This window comes from Rana temporaria, chromosome 2 (assembly GCF_905171775.1).
Source record: "Rana temporaria chromosome 2, aRanTem1.1, whole genome shotgun sequence".
Taxonomy (NCBI): Eukaryota; Metazoa; Chordata; class Amphibia; order Anura; family Ranidae; genus Rana; species Rana temporaria.
In genome coordinates this window covers 524,373,805-524,394,050 of record NC_053490.1, presented here as the reverse complement: position 1 = coordinate 524,394,050, position 20,246 = coordinate 524,373,805, and the positions used below count along the sequence as shown (strand labels likewise).

General features: G+C 44.4%; 1 protein-coding gene across 1 annotated transcript in view; it reads right to left on the bottom strand.

Annotated features, from left to right (window-relative positions):
- Nucleotides 1-20,246, bottom strand: part of ARHGAP31 (Rho GTPase activating protein 31) — a 252,314-nt gene that overhangs the window by 20,214 nt on the left and 211,854 nt on the right. Inside the window, exons 7-9 of the mRNA XM_040339105.1 lie at nt 18,975-19,170; nt 4,944-5,071; nt 1,192-1,251 (exon numbers count right to left, since the gene is read on the bottom strand). Of these exons, the coding sequence (XP_040195039.1) occupies nt 1,192-1,251; nt 4,944-5,071; nt 18,975-19,170 (384 nt within the window). The remainder of the gene's footprint in view (nt 1-1,191; nt 1,252-4,943; nt 5,072-18,974; nt 19,171-20,246) is intronic.

Below are 20,246 nucleotides of genomic sequence, written 5' to 3'. Positions count from 1 at the left end.
ACGGCCATACTTAACAATACTTACCCCTGCTTTTAGAAGGGGTAAGTATACGACGGGTACCGCGCTACGGAAACGACGTAAGAACACTGCGTCGGGTCCGCGTACGTTCGTGAATTTCGCGTATCTCGCTGATTTACATATTATTCAGTGTAAATCAGCGGGAACGCCCCCGGCGCCATTTTTAAATCAAAAAAAAAGATCCGACAGTGTAACACAGTGTGACACTGTCGGATCTCAGCCCTATCTATGCGTAACTGGTTCTATGAATCAGGCGCATAGATAGGACCAGTAAAAATCAGAGATACGATGGTGTATCTGAGATACTCCATCGTATCTCTTTTGTGAATCTGGCCCATGGTGTATGTTGACATTGGGGTTGATTTACTGAAGGCAAATCCATTTTGCACTACAAGTGCACTTGGAAGTTCAGTCGCTGTAGATCTGAGGGGAAGATCTGAAATGAGGGGAAGCTCTGCTGATTTTATCATCCAATCATGTACAAGCAAAAATGCTTTTTTTTTTTGTCATGTCCCCTTCAGATCTACAGCGACTGCACTTCCAAGTGCACTTGTAGTGCAAAGTGGATTTGCCTTTAGTAAATTTTCCCTATTGTGATCACTGGACCAGGATCAGCAATCCGCACTGGGAGGGATGAGGGGGGTGGGGTGCATGCAAAATGACTTACAGGTACATGCACGTGATATTGTCTGTACGTGTCACCCCGCCATAGTATATGTACTGTAGCGGGTTGGCAAGTGGATACTGCATTATGGCCACTAGATGGAGCTACTGATCATAAGAAATCACTGTATTAAACGAAATACGGTACAAATTTGTGATAACAAGGTGAATTCCTGAGGCATTTTTTTTATTAATATATATATATAAGATAGTCCCCTAAATGACAAATGCTGCGTAAATTGACAGCGCTATATAAGTACCTGAAATAAATACATTTATCCAGAGAGTACAATAAAAGTAAACTTGCAAAAAATGCGGCCACATTTAAAGTGAATATACAATGTTAAAGTAGAACTAAAGTCAAAACTTTTTTTTTTTTTTCAGTTTGGACACAGTAAGCAAGGATAATAACCTGTATCAGTTTAAAAAAAAAATTGCCATCATATGCGGAGTGTGAATTTCCTCGGTTTGTACAAAAATTTCATGTTCACGACTAAGAAATATACTGACCTTCTGCAGGAAGAGAGCACAGGGAATCCATACTCTTAGCAGGTCGGATCGTGGCTTTCTCTGCAAAGATATATATTCGGAGTTATGAGGAGAAAACAATACCCACACTATACCCACAATACCCACACTATACCCACAATACCCACACTATACCCACAATACCCACAGGAACCGGTGGTCTGGCTGCAGTGCCTCCACACTCCAATAGAAGAACTAGTAGTAAGTATGCCAACATCTAAGACTAACTCTAAACGTACAGTAGTAGAATCAAGCCGGCTAATCTGTATCATTCATAAAATTCAAATCTTTATTGGCAACGTGTAATAAACAAATGTGTTTCGGCATAGTACCAAGTAGGGATGAGCTTCGAGTTCGAGTCGAACTCATGTTCGATTCGAGCATTGCCTGTTCGCCGAACAGCGAACAATTTTGGGTGTTTGCGGCAAATTCGAAAAGCTGCAGAACACCCTGGAAAAGTCTATGGGAGAAATCTAAAGTGCTAATTGTAAAGGCTTCTATGCAAGTTATTGTCATAAAAAGTGTTTGGGGACCTGGGTCCTGCCCCAGGGGACACGTATCACGTATCAATGCAAAAAAAGTTTTAAAAAAACTAACGTTTTTTCGGGAGCAGTGATTTTAATAATAAACCAAAAATGTACAGAAAATTTTAATAATGCTTAAAGTGAAACAATAAAAGTGAAATATTCCTTAAAATTTCGTACCTAGGGGGTGTGTAAAGTATGCCTGTAAAGCAGCGCTTGTTTCCCGTGCTTAGAACTGTCCCTGCACAAAGTGTCATTTCTGCAGGATAAAAAGTCATTTAAAATCACTGCTCCCGAAAAAACTGCAGTTTTTAAAACTTTTTTTGCATTGATACATGTCCCCAGGGGCAGGACCCGGGTCCCCAAACACTTTTTAGGACAATAACTTGCATATTAGCCTTTAAAATTAGCACTTTAGATTTCCAACGTTCGAGTCCCATAGACTTTAACAGGGTTCTAAAGTTCACACAAACTTTTGGTCTGTTCGCTGGTTCTGGTGCGAACCCGAACGGGGGGACGGGGGGACGGGTGTTCGGCTCATCCCTAGTACAAAGGAAGGTTGCTATAGTCGAAACACGTTAGCTTGTTAAAGATGTATTTCTACATGTGGCCAATAAAGATTTTCATTTTATTTATGACACCGAGTAGCCGGCTTGATTTTACTGCTATGTATTTAGTGTTAGGGCCCTTTCACACGGGGCTTTCCGTGTGCGGGCTCCGCTTTGCTCAACGGGGATTTCTCCGTCGATCCCCGCTAAGCAGGCAGATAGGTCTGTCTCTGCACACTGTGCAGGGACCAGTGGCGGCTGGTGCTCAAAGTTTTTAGGGAGGCGCAAAAGGAAAAAAAAAATTGCAGCCTCACTGTGCCCATCAAATGCAGCCACTGTGCCATCAATTGTCACCACTGTGCCATGCCATCAAACGCAGCCACTGTGCCAATTGTCCCCACTGTGACCATTGTCCCCACTGTGCCCCATTGTCCCCACTGTGCCCCATTGTCCCCACTGTGCCCATTGTCCTTACTGTGCCCATTGTCACCACTGTGCCCATTGTCGGCGATGTGCCCTGTAAAATGAGCCCCCCCCCGCCCGGCACTTACCTTTCTGGAAGTCAGCCATCCTCCTAGTCCTTCCACGTCCCTCGATGTCTTCTCCCGCCCTCGATGACGCTTCAGCCAATCAGGTTACCGATAACCAGAACCGGTGAACCTGATTGGCTGAGACGCCTGTCAGTCTTATCTAAGGAACGCTCCCCCCGTATGTTTGGGGATAAGCATCCGGAAGGCTGATGGCTGTACCCGGAAAGCCTATCAGAGCCGCTGACTCTGATAGGCACTTCCGCACAGCCAACCAGTTGCCGTTATTCAGGTGGCCGGCGCTTAAGGTCCGGCCGTCTGAATAGACCAGCGGCCGGCAACAATAACATAGATTCATGCAATGCATGAATCTATGTTATTATGCGGTGCGAGAGCCAGAAGGGGCGGCGCTCCAGCTCCCTCTATAGACGCACCGCCACTGGCAGGGACCGACCTGTCAGAGCGGTGCTCTACCCTATGGGGGATCGGATGGCGACGGAACGTAGAGTCCGCCTTCATCTGATCCAATCCGCCAGATGGATGGAAAATAGGGTTTTCCTCCGTCACACTTTGGCAGATCGGAGCGGGTCGGATGTCAGCGGGCATGTCATCGCTGACATCCGTGGCTCCATAGAGCTGCGCGGAGCACCCGTTCAGGTCCGCCTGTCAGTTAGGCGGACCTCAACGGGCGCTCCGTACAGCTCCTGTGAAAGGCCCATTAATTGTAAAGGAGTTGTAAAGTCAGAAGGTTTTTTATCTTAAAGCGGAGTTCCGCCGAAAAAAATTAATATTGAAAGTCAGTAGCTACAAATACAGCAGCTGCTGACTTTTAATATATGGACACTTACCTGTCCAGGGCATCCACGATGTCGGCACCCAAAGCCGATCTCTCCCTCGGCTCTCGCTTACTGCGCTGCCATCTTTGGTAAGGGTATCAGGAAGTGAAGCCTTGCGACTTCACTTCCTGGTTCCCTACTGCGCATGCGTGACTTGCGCTGCTTGATCCCGCTGGTCCCTGCTGTCTTCTGGGACCTGTGTGTCTCCCAGGAGACAGCGGGGGGGGGGGGGAGTAGGCGGTTGACATAGAGTAGGTCACCGCAGTGATCTATGCCTGGAAGTGGGAGAAAATACCTGTTTAGACCCCTTTCACACTGAAGCGTTTTTACAGAGTTTTAGCGTTAAAAATAGCGCTCTTAAAACCCTTTATAAAACACTCTCCATGCATCTCAATTTACCCTTTCACACTGAGTCCTGCAAGCAGCATCTTTGGAGCAGCTTTTGAACGCTGTAAAAAATGCTCCAAAAACGCCCCTCTCCATTGAAAAGCGCTGTAAAAACGCCTTGCCCTTTCACACCGAGGCACTGCAAAAACGCCCTAAAACTTTAGGGTCTTAGCGGTGCTTTACCAGCACATTGGGATTGCAGATGAGGCTTCGCTCGAATAACGCTGCAATAACGCTGTAATAACGCTCGAAAAACGCTCGAATAACGCTTGAAAAACACCCCAGTGTGAAAGCGGCCTTAGTGTCCCTTTAAGATAAAAAAAGTCTCTGTGAAGCAGCCGCCCCAGCACCCCCTAATACTTACCTGAGCCCCCTCTCTCTCCAGCGAAGTCCATGAGTTCCTCCTGACTGGTTGAAACTTATCAGCAGCACCATTGGCTCCTGCTGCTGTCAATCAAAGTCAGTTAGCCAATCAGGAGAGAGAGGGGGCGAGGCCGAATTGGGGCTCCATGTCTGATTGGACACACAGAGCTGTGACTCGGCTCGGGTGCCCCCATAGCAAGCTGCTTGCTGTGGGAGCACTTGACAGGAAGGAGGGATCAGGAGAGCCGAAGAGGGACCTGAGAAGAGAAGGATCTGGGCTGATCTGTGCAAAACCAACTGCACAGAGGAGGCAAGTATGACACGTTTGTTATTTTTAGAATAAAAAAAACTTGAGACTTTACAATCACTTTAAATGTTGGCATATGTAGCAATGTAGGAGTTGGGTTGGGTGGGCTAAATACATAAAGATTAGGTGGCCCCAGCTAACACTGGCCCTGCTAGAATGTCCTACAATAGATTTTTGCTGGCCATGGTGTGAGGTCACTCGGGGGAATAGCCCAACAGAGAGAAAAGAGAAAGCACACTTACCTCCCATGTCTTTCTGTCCTCTAACAAACACACTCCCATTACGGCTTAATTTGGATTTGGATTCGGTTCCGGATCGGCCCAGATTAAATATGGATTTCCATTTCTTAGACTTCGTGGACAGTTTTCTCCTGAAAAGACATTGGGGGGGGGTTAAATATTAAACTCGTGGACTGCTTTTTGGCATCTACTGTCTAATTGAAAATCTATTTGGCTCTGCATTGGTTAGGACAAGGGAAGGGGGTGGTGTAGCTCCTCTGGCTTAAGCTGGCCTTAGAAGGCTTGAGTTTGGAAGACACCTGCTAGGCTGGATGAAATTGGAGCTGCCTGTGGGTGGCACTGTGGGTGGGGCCAGGGGCGGACTGACCATTAAGTCACTCGGGCACTGCCCGAGGGTCCCATGCCACTAGGGGGCCCCATCAGGGTTGCCAGGCTCAGTAAAACCAGGGACAGTGGGCCAGATTCAGGTACAATTACGTTACGCCTCGGCGGCGTAACGTATCCCATTTACGTTACACAGCTGCAGGTTTACAGCGTAAGTGCCTGATTCACAAAGCTCTTACCTGTAAACTTGCGGCGGTGTAACGTAAATCCGCTCGGTGCAAGCCCGCCTAATTCAAATGGGGCGGGCACCATTTAAATTAGGCGCGTTCCCGCGCCGAGCGTACTGCGCATGCTCCGTCGGGTAAATTACCCGACGTGCATTGCGCTAAATGACGTCGCAAGGACATCATTGGTTTCGGCATTAACGTAAATGGCGTCCAGCGCCATTCACGGACGACTTACGCAAACGACGTGAAATTTTTAATTTTGGCGCGGGAACGACGGCCATACTTAACATTGCTTAGAACACCTAGGAGGTAGCCCTAATTTTACGACGCATATCTCGACGGAAACAACGTAAATTTAGATCGACGGGCATCGCAGACGTTCGTGAATCGCCGTAACTAGTCATTTGCATATTCTATGCCGACCGCAATGGCCTCGCCACCTAGTGGCCGGCCTAGAATTGCATCCTAAGATCCGACGGTGTAAGTCAATTACACCTGTCGGATCTTAGGGATATCTATGCGTAACTGATTCTATGAATCAGCCGCATAGTTAGGATGGGCGGATCACAGAGATACGACGGCGTATCAGGAGATACGCCGTCGTATCTCTTCTGTGAATCTGGCCCAGTATGTAAAAATCTATGTTTTTTTTTAGATCTGTCCCTGATATGTAAGAAACCGATATGCTTTTGATGTGAAAATCCCGAGATTTTAGCTGCCCCGTCTCTGCACTGCCTCCTGGCGTGGTGGCCACCTGTAAGCCCAGGGGCCCCATAATCTTCTATTTGCCGGGGGCCCCATGAGTTATCAGTCCGCCCCTGTGATCCGATGGTGTCATCATTGATTTTGAAAATTCGACCGACCAAACCTTCAATTTCACCTCATGTTCCTACAGAAAAGAATTTCCGTGTCTGGCAATCTTCTTTTCTTTCCGGGAATGTTTCTTTTTCGATTACATTTCTCGCACCATTCTCCCATCATTGATTAGAAGATCTTTTGTTTTTCAAACAATTTCCAACATGTCCGATTATTAAAATTCAATGGCCGCGCGAAAATCGGCTGTTGCTGCAGCCCACTAATGGTGCGAAATACGAATGAAAATTCTTAGATAAGATTTCCTAAGTATGGAATTTTAAGAACATTTGTTTGATTTTCTAATAGTTAGTGGGGTCAAATCAGCGTGCGTGCCTTAATGGCGGTGCCTGGGGGGGAAAGACCAGTACTGAAGTTCCTCTTTAATTAAAAAAAAATTAAAAAAGCTTTGCTTTAAAAATAAACATTTAATAGAGGGTTAAGTCATGACACAATTTATAGAGCACTCTGGGCATTCTCAAGGGAGATCATAGCAGCAGCTGTTTACTTTCAGACCCTCTTACTTTTCAAACCGCCTGTACAATTGAGATGGGGAGTGAGAAAGGGGGTTGAGAGAGAGAGAGAGAGAGAGGGGGGAGAGGGTGAGAGAGGGTGAGAGGGAGGGAGTGAGAGAGAGAGAGAGGGAGAGGGAGTGAGAGAGAGAGAGAGGGGGAGAGAGAGGGGATGAGAGAGAGGGGGGGAGAGAGGGGGTGAGAGAGAGAGGGGGAGAGAGGGGGTGAGAGAGAGGGGAAAGATAGAGAGAGGAGAGGGAGAGAGAGAGGGGGGGAGGGAGTGAGAGAGAGAGGGGGAGAGGGAGTGAGAGAGAGAGGGGGAGAGAGAGGGGGAGAGGGAGTGAGAGAGAGAGGGGAGAGAGAGGGGGAGAGGGAGTGAGAGAGAGGGGGAGTGAGAGAGAGGGAAGAGGGAGTGAGAGAGATAGAGGGGGACAGGGAGTAAGAGAGAGAGGGGATATGAGAGAGTGGGGGGAGTGAGAGAGAGAGGGGGAGAGAGAGAGGTGAGGGGGTGGAGAGGGGAAGGGGAAGAGAGAAGGGATGAGAGGGGGCGAGAGAGGGGGGTAAGAGGTAGGGTAGAGAGAGGGAGAGAGAAAGAGGGGATGTGAGAGAGGGGTGCGAGAGAAGGGGTGAGAGAGAGAGAGAGCCACCGCTCTAATTCATCCCAAAGGTGTTGAGGTCAAGTTCCTCCACCCCTCTATGTCTTTATGAACCTTGCTTTGTGCACTGGCCCAAATCATTTGGTGGAGGGGGGATTGTGGTGTGGGGCACTGATGTTTTAAGATCATTTGTTTGATTTTCTAATGCTTATTGGGGTCAAATTGGCGCGTGTGCCATAATGACGGTGCCGGGGGGAAAGACCAGTACTGAAGTTCCTCTTTAATTCAAAAAAGAAAAAAAAAAAAGCTTTGCTTTAAAAATAAACATTTAATAAAAGGTTTAAGTAATGACATAATTTATAGAGCACTCTGGGCTTTCTAAAGGGAGATCATAGCAGCAGCTGTTTGCTTTCAGACCCTCTCTCTCTATCTCTGTCTGATTAAAGCTTCATAAAGAACCATGTGAAAAATTTGGCAAAAAGGAAGACTGGGAGGGAAAATCTTTTTTCAGCAAAGCAGAAAAGTGGAGCCTGAAAAAGGCGATGAGAGCTCCACCTACTAATCTCTTATGGTCTCGCCATAATGAATAAATATACACAACGTTTTTTTTTTTTTTTTGGCGCGCCTGCCAAAGAGCAGTGCGTTTCTGTGCATGTCAGGAAAGCACATACCGTATTCATCGGCGTATACCGCACACTTTTTTGCCCTGAAAAGCAGGGCAAAATCGTGGGTGCGCGATATACGCCGATACCCGCTTCCCGTGCTTGAACCACTGCGCCGGCATATACCGAGCGCAGTACACTCGGGTATAGTCGGGCAGGCTCGGCTCCTCTCGCGGTCACGTCCTGTGCGTCCTGTACATCCTTTACGCGAGAGGAGCCGAGCCTGCCTGACTATACCCGAGTGTACTGCGCTCGGTATATGCCGGCGCAGTGGTTCAAACTCAGCGCGGGAAGCGGGGATCGAGCGGGAAGGACACCACGATGGCCGCAGAAGGACGCCGGACCGGACGAGGCCGCCGATGGACGCGATGGACGACGGGCAGGACGCGATGGACGACGGGCAAGACACCGACGAGGGGCATCCAAACTGTAAGTATTTTTTTTCCAGGAATTTTTCTTCAAGTTCGGGGGTGCGCGCTATACGCCGGGGCGCGCAATAGGCCGATAAATAAAGTAATTTTGCACAAGTTTCAGACATGCATAGATGTGAGCCAAGCCTAAATACTAGGAGATGTAACAAGAATACAAAACATAGATACCTTGGGGCAGATCCACAAAGAAGTTACGCTGGCGTATCTATTGATACGCCGCGTAACTTCTAGTTTGCTCCGGCGTATCTTTGTTTTGTATCCACAAAACAAGATACGCCTGAAGCTGTGCTAGATCCGACTGGCGTACGTCTTAGTACGCCGTCGGCTCTAAGGTGCATATTTACGCTGGCCGGTAGGTGGCGTTTCCGTCGATTTCCGCGTCGAGTATGCAAATAAGCTAGATACGCCAATCCACGAACGTACGTCCGGCCGGTGCATTTTTTTACGTTGTTTCCCTAAGGCTTTTTTTCGGAGTATAGTTACCCCTGCTATATGAGGCGTATCCTATGTTAAGTATGGCGGTCGTTCCCGCGTCGAATTTTGAATTTTTTATGTCATTTGCGTAAGTCGTTCGCGAATAGGGCTTTTGCGTAGAATGACGTTCACGTCGTAAGCATTGGCTTGTTGCGGGTTAATTTCGAGCATGCGCACTGGCATACCCCCACGGGCGTTAAAAAAAACGTCATTTACGTCGGGTCAAGACGTATTTACATAAAACACGCCACCCTCACATCCATTTGAATTGCGCGCCCTTACGCCACCAAAGTTACACTACGCCGCCGTAACTTACGGCGCAAATTCTTTCTGGATAAGGAAAATACGCCATAAGTTACAGCGGCGTAGTGTATCAGAGATACGCTACGCCGGACGCAAAAATGCGCCAGGCTACGTGGATCTGGCCCCATGTGATAAATCTCCGAATGCTCTACATAGAGCGGAGATGAAGAATGATGTCACATGGATATTTTATAGAAGTAGCAGAATGTTCCTTTTGTGTCTCCCATAATTCCGGATACTTTTCTCAACATGAACTCTTGAAAGACACCATTAAAACCTCAAGGACGTCCTCGACTGGTCTCCTCCTACGCTCATTACGAGTCCTTCTTCACTGACCTTCCAGAACACGACGAGTAAAACGACGCCTCCACCTCCGTCCCTCGCCGAGACATCAAACGCTGCGTCGGTACCCGCTCTGAGCGAAGTCTCCGGTGCAGCTTCCTTAATGCTTTATCATTTTGTCATTCGATTTTTTGCTCTGGGCTATTCAAAACTAGGCATGCAGAATCCATTATTTACTATTTAGATCTTAAGATAAAAGGCACTGTGTATGGAGAATGATACTCTTCGGGGCAAGCTGGCCATAGGCACTGTCAGACGTGCAGGGACAATCCTGACTCCTCAGTCTCAGCGAGCGTAGACCTAAACACCAAGTAATTACAATTTGCAGAGATATTTGTCCTGTGAAACCGCATGTACAATTGAGAGGGGTGTGAGAGAGAAAGGGGGGTTGAGAGAGAGAGGGGGGTGAGAGAGAGAGGGGCTGAGAGAGGTGTGGATTGGAGAGGGGAAAGGGGGAAAGGAGTTAGAGAGAGAGGGGGTGAGATAGAGAGGGGGAGAGAGAGGGGGTGAGAGGTGGGGTAGAGAGGGGGAGGGTGTGAGAAAAAGAGGGGCGAAAGCGAGGGAGGGGATGAGAGAGAGAGAGGGGGTGAGAAAGGGATGGGTGTGAGAGAGGGGGTGAGAGAGAGAGAGGGCAGAGAAAGGTGAGAGGTAGGGTGGAGAGGGGAAGGGGAAGAGAGAAGGGGTGAGAGAAGGGGGGTGATAGAAAGAGGGGGAGAAATGGGGGGTGATAGAGAGAGGGGTGAGAGAGGGGGTGAGAGGGAGGCGGAGAAAGGAGGGGAAGGTGGGGTAGAGAGGGGGAGGGGTGAGAGAAAGAGAGGGGGAGAGAGGTGAGAGGTGGGGTGGAGAGGGGAAGGGGGACAGAGAAGGAGTGAGAGCGAGGGGGTGATAGAAAGAGGGGGTGATAGAGAGAGGGGTGAGAGAGGGGGGTTGAGAGGGAGGTGGAGAGAAGAAGGGGGGTGGGGTAGAGAGGGGGAGGGGTGAGAGAAAGAGTGGGGGAGAGAGGTTAGAGGTGGGGTGGAGAGGGGAAGGGGTGTGAGAGAGACAGATGGTGAGAGGGGGGAGGGGGTGAGAGGTGGGGTAGAGAGGGGTAGGGGGAGAGAGAGGAGGGTAAGGGGGTGAGAGAGGAGAGAGAGGGGAGAGAAAGGGAGGGAGAGAGAGAGAGGGGTAAGAGAGAGAAAAGGGGGCTGAAAGATAAAGGGGGTGAGAGAGAGGGTGTGTATGTGTGTGAGAGAGAGAGAGAGAGAGAGAGAGAGAGGGGAAAGAGGTGGGGTGGAGAGGGGAAAGGGTGAGAGAAAGAGAGATGGGGGTGTGTGAGATAGAGAGGGGAGTAAGAGGGGGTAGATAGGGGAGGGAGAGAGAGGGGGGTAAAGAGGTGAGAGAGAAAGAGGGAGAGAGAGGATTGTCAAAAGGGGGCTTTTTCATGTCCGTTTCAGAGAGAGGGAGGTGATAGAGAGAGTGGGGGTGAGAGATCCATCCTGTGCCCCTCTGTCTCAGTTCCTGTGTTGGTAGGTGTGTGTGATGCCTAGTACCTTCCATGCCAGCAGTAGGATGTTCATGATGGTCACCAGCAGGCAGTGCCCGTTCTCATTCCGGTGACGATGGGGGTGCTGTGCTCCGATCTATTTGGTATGATAGCCAGACTGTCCCGTGTAATGGTCCCTGGCTGCCTGCACTTCCCACACATCCTCCTCCCCCTGAATCCCTGATCAGCCTATCCTCCGCCTTCACTGCTCACCATCCTTGCAGCCTCCGTCTCTGCGGCCGACCACTCACCCTGTGGGGATGGTACCCCTAGCCGGGTGCTATCATCCTGACCGCACCCTGCGGATCCAAGGCCTTTGCTGCCCACTCCCCTCACATGCCGCCACTGGACCTGGGCTCTCCAAGACTGGGCCCTTATTGGCCCCGGGCCCTGGGGCAGTGGCCAAATGCCCAAATGGTCAGTCTGCCCCAGGGGAAAACATTCGTTCTTTGCAAATTCTGGCAAAATCAATTGTTACTGGGCTACTTTCTCTCCAGGTCGCATGTACTTTATAAGAACAGGAAGAACATTTTTCAATGCAAATTCTGGTAAAATTGAATGTTACTAGGCTACTTCCTCTCCAGGTCAGATGTTCTTCCTTCATAAGAACAGGAAGGACATCCATTCTATGCAAATGCTGGCAAAAATCAAATGTTGCCGGGTTATTTTCTCTACAGCTCAGATGTCCTTCCTTCATAAGAATTGCATGACTCATACTGCATCATGGCCACTAGACAGAGCTGACAATCCTAGTGTAGTATTTCTTCTGCTCATCAGCTCCATCTAGTGGCCATAATTCTGTATTTTCATGGTTCAAACTATCTCTCTATATCTCTATATATCTAACTATATACATAAAGGGCTAACACACATCTAAGGAGGAAGCAGAACCTGCATACGTAAGGGGCTAACACACGTCTAAGGAGGAAGCAGAACCTGCATATGTAAGGGGCTAACACCCATCTAAGGAGGAAGCAGAACCTGCATATATAAGGGGCTAACACACATCTAAGGAGGAAGCAGAACCTGCATACGTAAGGGGCTAACACACGTCTAAGGAGGAAGCAGAACCTGCATATGTAAGGGGCTAACACCCATCTAAGGAGGAAGCAGAACCTGCATATATAAGGGGCTAACACACATCTAAGGAGGAAGCAGAACCTGCATACGTAAGGGGCTAACAACCATCTAAGGAGGAAGCAGAACCTGCATACGTAAGGGGCTAACACACGTCTAAGGAGAAAGCAGAACCTGCATATGTAAGGGGCTAACACCCATCTATGGAGGAAGTAGAACCTGCATAAGTAAGGGGCTAACACACGTCTAAGGAGGAAGCAGAAACTACATATGTAGGGGCTAACACACATCTAAGGAGGAAGCAGAACCTGCATATGTAAGGGGCTAACACGTCTAAGGAGGAAGCAGAACCTGCATTTGTAAGGGGCTAACACGTCTAAGGAGGAAGCAGAACCTGCATTTGTAAGGGGCTAACACGTCTAAGGAGGAAGCAGAAACTGCATATGTAGGGGGCTAACACACATCTAAGGAGGAAGCAGAACCTGCATACGTAAGGGGCTAACACACGTCTAAGGAGGAAGCAGAACCTGCTTACGTAAGGGGCTAACACCCATCTAAGGAGGAAGCAGAACCTGCATATGTAAGGGGCTAACACGTCTAAGGAGGAAGAAGAAACTGCATATGTAGGGGGCTAACACACATCTTAAGGAGGAAGCAGAACCTGCATACGTAAGGGGCTAACACACGTCTAAGGAGGAAGCAGAACCTGCATACGTAAGGGGCTAACACACGTCTAAGGAGGAAGCAGAACCTGCATACGTAAGGGGCTAACACACGTCTAAGGAGGAAGCAGAAACTGCATATGTAACTAACACACATCTAAGCAAGAAAGTGAATTCCTTGGCACAGCCTGCGATTAGTTCATATTTACTCCTTCTGTCTGTGTGTATGAAGTTGGTGGGGACAACAGAGGGACAGATGTGGATGGCACTGTGTATAATGGTATAAAAATGGATACAATCAATAAGTCTGTAATAGAGAAATTATAATAAAATAAAAATAAATAAAACCCTGACTGCAGTTCTACAATCTGAACACTAGATGGCAGGCTAGCACTATATTCACCAATAGGATGTCACTCATCATGGGCCAATAGACTCTTTTTACCTCCTCTGCTCCCCTCCCTATCCATGACTTTTGTTCCACAAAAAATAGGAACTCAGCTATGTGGGCATTTTGTGTCTGCTTTTAAAAATATAAATAAAAGTATTTGGGGAGGATCTACTTCTGATCTTTAAAGAATGTTAAATGGCACTTAAAAAATAAATAAAAGACTTTCCTGAAACTACTAGAAAGAGGCCCCTTTTTATTGAAATTAAATGCTGAAAAAGTAGATCGGGGGACGTTGTTGTCTTTTTATATATTTGAAACATTTTATTTATTTTAATTTATTTAAATAATTTAATTTATTTATTTTCATTTATTTAAAACATATTTTATATGTGGAGCTGCGGTGGCTCAACGTGATTGGCACTGCGCTGCGCTGACAAGCGATTCACCTCTGCAGCTAGGGGTTCGGATCCCGGTCTCGGCTACATGTGAATTGAGTTTGGTGGTCTCAGCTCGGCCCCCGGTGGGTGTGCTATGCGAGGTAAGCTTGCGCTTATTACGCCCACCTCCCCTCCCACAAGAACCACCACACTTACACGCACTCGAAATTGGGTTAACATGCACGCACTTTGACCACGCGGTCTCTAAAAAGAGAGGCGAAGGACTAACGGGGCTGGTAGAGCGGGCAAATCCTCTCACTCCCTTATAGGGAGTCCCTCTGCCCCGTTGGGCTTCAAAGCGGAGCAGGTAGGGCGGGCTGTGTGGGAGGACCCCGTCACACCTGCCATTGCCACCCGGGGCATGGAAAAAGGTGGCAGATTGCCTCTGGGGGAGGCCTGCCTACTCCCAACTCCTGCAGTCCGGCTCCTCTCTCGAGTACACGCACAAAATACACTTACAAAAAAAAAAAAAAACATATTTTATTTATTTATTTTCATTTATTTAAATAATTGTATTTATTTATTTTCCTTCATTTAAAACATATTTTATTTATTTAACGTTCCTTTATTTGAAGCATTTAATTCATTTATTTCTATTTATTAAAATAGTTTATTTGTTGATTTATTTTCATTTATTTTTTTTAAGGATTTATTTAATAATTGATTTAAGTATTTATTTCCATTTATTTTAACAACTGTATTTGTTTACCTGTTTATTTTAATATATTTAAAACATTTCATTTATTTATTTTCATATATTTGAAAATTTGAATTTGTGTATTTATGTTTATGTAAATAATTTTATTTATTTACTTTCCTTTATTTGAAACATATTTTATTTATTTTTCATTTATTTAAGGGATTTCATTTATTTATTTGTATTCATTAAAATAATGTTATCTATTGCTTTATTTTCGTTAATTTGAAGGACTTATGTATTTATTTATTTTCATAATTGTATTTATTTATTTTCCTTTATTTAAAACATATTTTATTTATTTACCCTTCCTTTATTTGAAGCATTTAATTCATTTATTTCTATTTATTAAAATTGTTTATTTGTTGATTTATTTTCATTTTTTTAAGGATTTATTAAATAATTGATTTAAGTATTTATTTCCATTTATTTTAACAACTGTATTTGTTTACCTGTTTATCTTAATATATTTAAAACATTTCATTTATTTATTTTCATATATTTATGTTTATGTAAATACTTTTATTTATTTACTTTCCTTTATTTGAAACATATTTTATTTATTTTTCATTTATTTGAAGGATTTAAATTATTTATTTTTATTCATTAAAATAATGTTATATGTTGCTTAATTTTCATTAATTTGAAGGACTTATTTATTTATTTTCATTTATTTAAATAATTGTATTTATTTATTTTCCTTTATTTAAAACATATTTTATTTATTTACCTTTCCTTTTTTTTTTAAGCATTTAATAAATTTATTTCTATTTATTAAAATAGTTTATTTGTTGATTTATTTTCATTTTTTTAAGGATTTAATAACTGATTTATTTTCATTTATTTTAACAACTGTATTTGTTTACCTGTTTATTTTAATACATTTAAAACATTTCATTTATTTATTTTCATATATTTGAAAATTTTAATTTGTGTATGTATGTTTATGTAAATCATTTTATTTATTTACTTTCCTTTATTTGAAACATATTTTATTTATTTTTCATTTATTTGAAGGATTTAATTTTTTTTTTATTCATTAAAATAATGTTATCTATTGCTTAATTTTCATTAATTTGAAGGACTTATTTATTTATTTTAATTTATTTAAATAATTGTATTTATTTATTTTCCTTTATTTAAAACATATTTTATTTATTTACCTTTCCTTTTTTTTAAGCATCTAATTAATTTATTTCTATTTATTAAAATAGTTTATTTGTTGATTTATTTTCATTTTTTAAGGATTTATTTAATAATTGATTTATTTTCATTTATTTTAACAACTGTATTTGTTTACCTGTTTATTTTAATATATTTAAAACATTTCATTTATTTATTTTCATATATTTGAAAATTTGAATTTATTTATTTATGTTTATGTAAACCATTTGATTTATTACTTTCCGTTATTTGAAACATATTTTATTTATTTTTCATTTATTTGAAGGATTTATTTTATTTATTTTTATTCATTAAAATAATGTTATCTATTGCTTTATTTTCATTAATTTGAAGGACTTATTTATTTTCATGTATTTAAATAATTGTAATTGTTTACTTTTTTTTTCGATAATTTGAAACATTACATTTTTTTACTTTTTATATATTTGAAACATTTTATTTATTTATTTTAATGTATTTAAATAATGTTATTTATTTGAAACATTTTATTTATTTATTTATTTTTCATTTATTTGAAACATTTTATTTATTTATTTTTCATTTATTTAAAACATTTTATTTATTTATGTGACTTCACTGTAATTTGTAATTCAAATGAGGAAAATTCTATTGAATTCAAACTTTGGGATTTCAGGCTGAATTCGGCTTTTCTTTTTTTTTTTGCCACCTGTCAAAAAATTCACTGTATTTATTAAACACATTTGCCTCCCACGTTCATCTGTTGTGTGTGATTTGCTGCTGTTTGCCGAGCATCTGGAGCTCCCATTTATACCATGGATAAGGTTACCCAATATACACGATATTACCAAAAGTATTGGGACACCCGCTTCAAATAAATGAAAAGAAATACATAATTAAGTAAATAAATAAATAAAATGTTTCAAATAAATTAAATCAACAAATACAATTTTTTATTTTTTTATATATATATATCTGCCTGGAGTTTAGCTTTAAGTAAACTGGGCCAGATTCATGTAGAACTCTGGCAGGGTAACGTATCCCCTTTACGTTACACCGCCGCAAGTTTTCAGCGCAAGTGCTTGATTCACAAAGCACTTGCCTGTAAACTTGCGGCGATGTAACGTAAACCCGTCCGGCACAAGCCCACCTAATTCAAATGGGGCGGGGACCATTTAAATTAGGCGCCCTCCCGCGCCGAACATTCTGCGCATGCTCCGTGTACAAATTTCCCGATGTGCTTTGCGCGAAATTACGGCGCCCCGACGTGTTTTTTGAACGGCGACGTGCGTAACGTACTTTCGTATTCCCGGACGTCTTACGCAAAAAAAATCAGAAATTCGACGCGGGAACGACGACCATACTTTAACATAGCTGTCTAAATGTAAGCCATGAAAAAGCAGGCTTATGTTTGCGACGGGAAAAACCGACTAGCGACGACGTAAGAGATTGCGACGGCCGCGCGTATCTTCGTGGATCGCCGTAATCAGCTAATTTGCATACCCGACGCAGGAAAACGACGCAAACTCCACACAGCGGCCGCCGGAGAATTACACCTAAGATCCAAAGGCGTACGAAGCCGTCATCAGAGCAAAGGACGCGCTGGTAGGAGGAGAAATCAGGGGGATGGGGTCATCAGCATGCTGCTTCTCCTTTTCACTGTCCAATCAGAGGATATGGGGGGGGGGGGGGGGGGGGGGGGCGGGGAGAAGACCTGAGTTGCGGCAGAGAAAAAAAAATCAGGCCTTCTGTACTGCCAGGCAGGTCAGTGCAGTCTGCCAGAGCTGTTTAAATCTCAGGTCTGGATGGACAGAAATGAAAACCGTCCCGGCGGGTAGACAACCCCCACATCTGGAGATCAGGAGAAGGTTCTACAGAGGATGTTATCAGTTCTCCCGCAGAGCGGAGCTTCCAGTAGTTGTGACGTCTGGGCCGGGCCCCGGCCGCCATTGTTCTGGAGCCGCAGACGGTTCCATCAGCCGGTGACAAGCCGCCCTCATCCCGGGTGTGATAAGATCTGAGCGTTGTGCCAATCCAGGTGAACACACTTCTATTATCGGGAGGGATCTCCGCCGCCGAGTACAATAGCACATTCCACCGAGGAGACCTTCCCAGACATTCCTCACATACTCCACACAATGGAGGAGACACTCCGGCACACACCTTGTGTGATTAAGGTGACCCCCGGATTCCCGAAGTCCCTCGGTGGAGATCCAATAAATCAAGTCTCGTGTCGGATATAATTCAAGGTTTACACTTGCAGTTAGGGGGATAGAAAAATGTAACACTGAGCTGTGTTTTTAGGCGCCCCCCCCCCCAAAAAAACAAATCTCACTTACAGGGGTGTACACGTGGAATCGAGGTGATTGAAAAATGATCCCCCCCCTACACAACACAGCCCAGTCAACTCTGCTGATCCCCAGCTCAATAGTGTCCCCAGCTCAGAAGTACCCCCTGCTTTTCTGATCCCCACTGAGTAGTACCCCCTGCTTTGTTTATCCCTGCTTAGTAGTACCCTCAGCTCTGTTGATCCCTGCTCAGTAGTAACCCCAGCTCTGCTGATTTCCCACTCAATAGTACCCCCAGTTCTGTTGATCACCCCGCGTAGTGTTACCTCCCAGCTCTGAGGATACCCTGCCCAGTAGTACCCCCAGCTCTGCTGATCCCCTGCTCAATAGTACCTCCAGCTCTTCTGATGCCTCACTCAGTAGTATCCCCAGCTCTGCTGATGCCCCACTCAGCAGTACTCCCAGCTTTGCTGATCTCCTGCTCCATAGTACCCTCAGCTCTGCTGATCCCTGCTCAGTAGTACCCCCAGCTCTGCTGATGCCCCATTTAGTCATACCCCCAGCTCTGCTGATCCCCTGCTCAAAAGTAGGGAAGGAGAGAGAAGGAAGGAAAGAAATAAAGAGGGAGGGAAGGAGAGAGAAGGAAGGAAGGAAAGAAAGAGGGAGGGAAGGAAGGAAGGAAAGAGGGATGGAGAGACAGCAGGCCCGCTGCTGCTCCACGCTGCACACTAGATGTGACGTCTGCACCAGACACTCCCAGAATATATACACATGAACCTGGAAGTGAGTGCTGATCGCTTGTTGGTTTCCCAGTGCATCCTGGGATATCTCATACCTGCAATACCTCCGAAACAAAGCAAAGCTGAGGGTGCTGTTAGCGAGTGTTGTCATAGACTTCTATGGAGGCTTTGGAGACACTTTGAAGCACCCAGAGAGCAACACGGAGTGTCATTTTTGAAGCGAAGCAAACACAACGTGTGAACAGGACTGTAGGGTGACCATTTTATTTAGGGATGGGCTGTGATTGGCGTTCAGAGTGCTAAAAAATGCGTATTTTGAAGGAAGTGTGAACGAGGAATGCTCCTGAAACTTACTTGTTTTCTGGAAGATCGATGACGGTGTGGATAAAGGTCCCGCTGACCGGTACAATCTCGGGTAAGCTGTTTTCCCGTCTCTCCTTTCTGGCCGGGTGAGTGGCGGAGAGACTCCTGGCCTGTGCCTCCTCCAGACTGACCAGCTTCATCGGCAGGGATCCGGAGGGTAGGGTCATGCTCTTCACTATCCGGCATTCTGCAGAGGGAGGAGAAAAGAGGACGTTACTACCTAATCCATAGGCGTGCGCACAGGGTGTGCCAGGTGTGCCTGGGCACACCCTAATCACCTTGTATGCTGCAAATGCCCCCTGTTTAAACCTGTGATTTTTCACCAAAGCCCCCTAATAGGGCTCCTACATTTTTCATTTTGTTTATAATTAATAATAAAAAAAAAATAGTAAATAAAAATAAAATAATTGTAAAAAAAATAAATAAAAAAATAAATAAAAAAAAAGTAAAAATAAGAACTACTGACACCATCCACTGCCCCACTGACACCAAACTCTGCCATACTGACATAGTCCACTGCTCTACTGACACCGGCAGTATATACTGTAATAGGCTGGGCACACCTATGACCTAATCTTTGGAGAGCATTTAGGATTCGCACCTCCAAAATGCCGGAGGAGAAAAAGATCAATTATTCGCTATGGAGATGATTCACAGCATAGCAAAAGGAAAAACATAAATAAAAAATTTCCATGTTAACATTGCTTGTATTGCTTAATTTTATTTATTTAATTTTTTTTTTGTTTTGTTTATTTTTAATGTTGCCTTGCAGTGCCGCAAGCCAATGTTTTAAGACAAAAATCTCTCTGAATGCGAGCCCACAAATTTTGTGGTGAAGTAATGGATTCTGGGATCTTTTTGGATCTCTCACACCCGAGCCCTTTTTTGGGCGTTTTGCCGTACATTTATGCGTTTCTGAGTGTTTATGTACAGCGTTTTTAAAGTGGTAAGTTTTTTTTTAAATTAGCCAACAGAGAAATGTATAATCTGTTTCATCATTTGTTACTACTGTATCCTTTTCAGGTTGTTAATTTTTATTATTTCTTTATTTATTCATTTGTTTGTTAGGGGGTAGGGTTGGGGGTTTTGGTTAGGGTCAGGAGTTAATGTATGTTTTTCTTTTTTATTTTATTTATTTATTTGTTTATTTCCAAGGTTAGGAGTTAGGATTAAGGGTTGATATTAGGGTTAGGAATTAGGATTAGGGATTAATGTTAGGGTTAGGGGTTAGGGATTAATTCTAAGGTTAGGGGTTAGGATTAG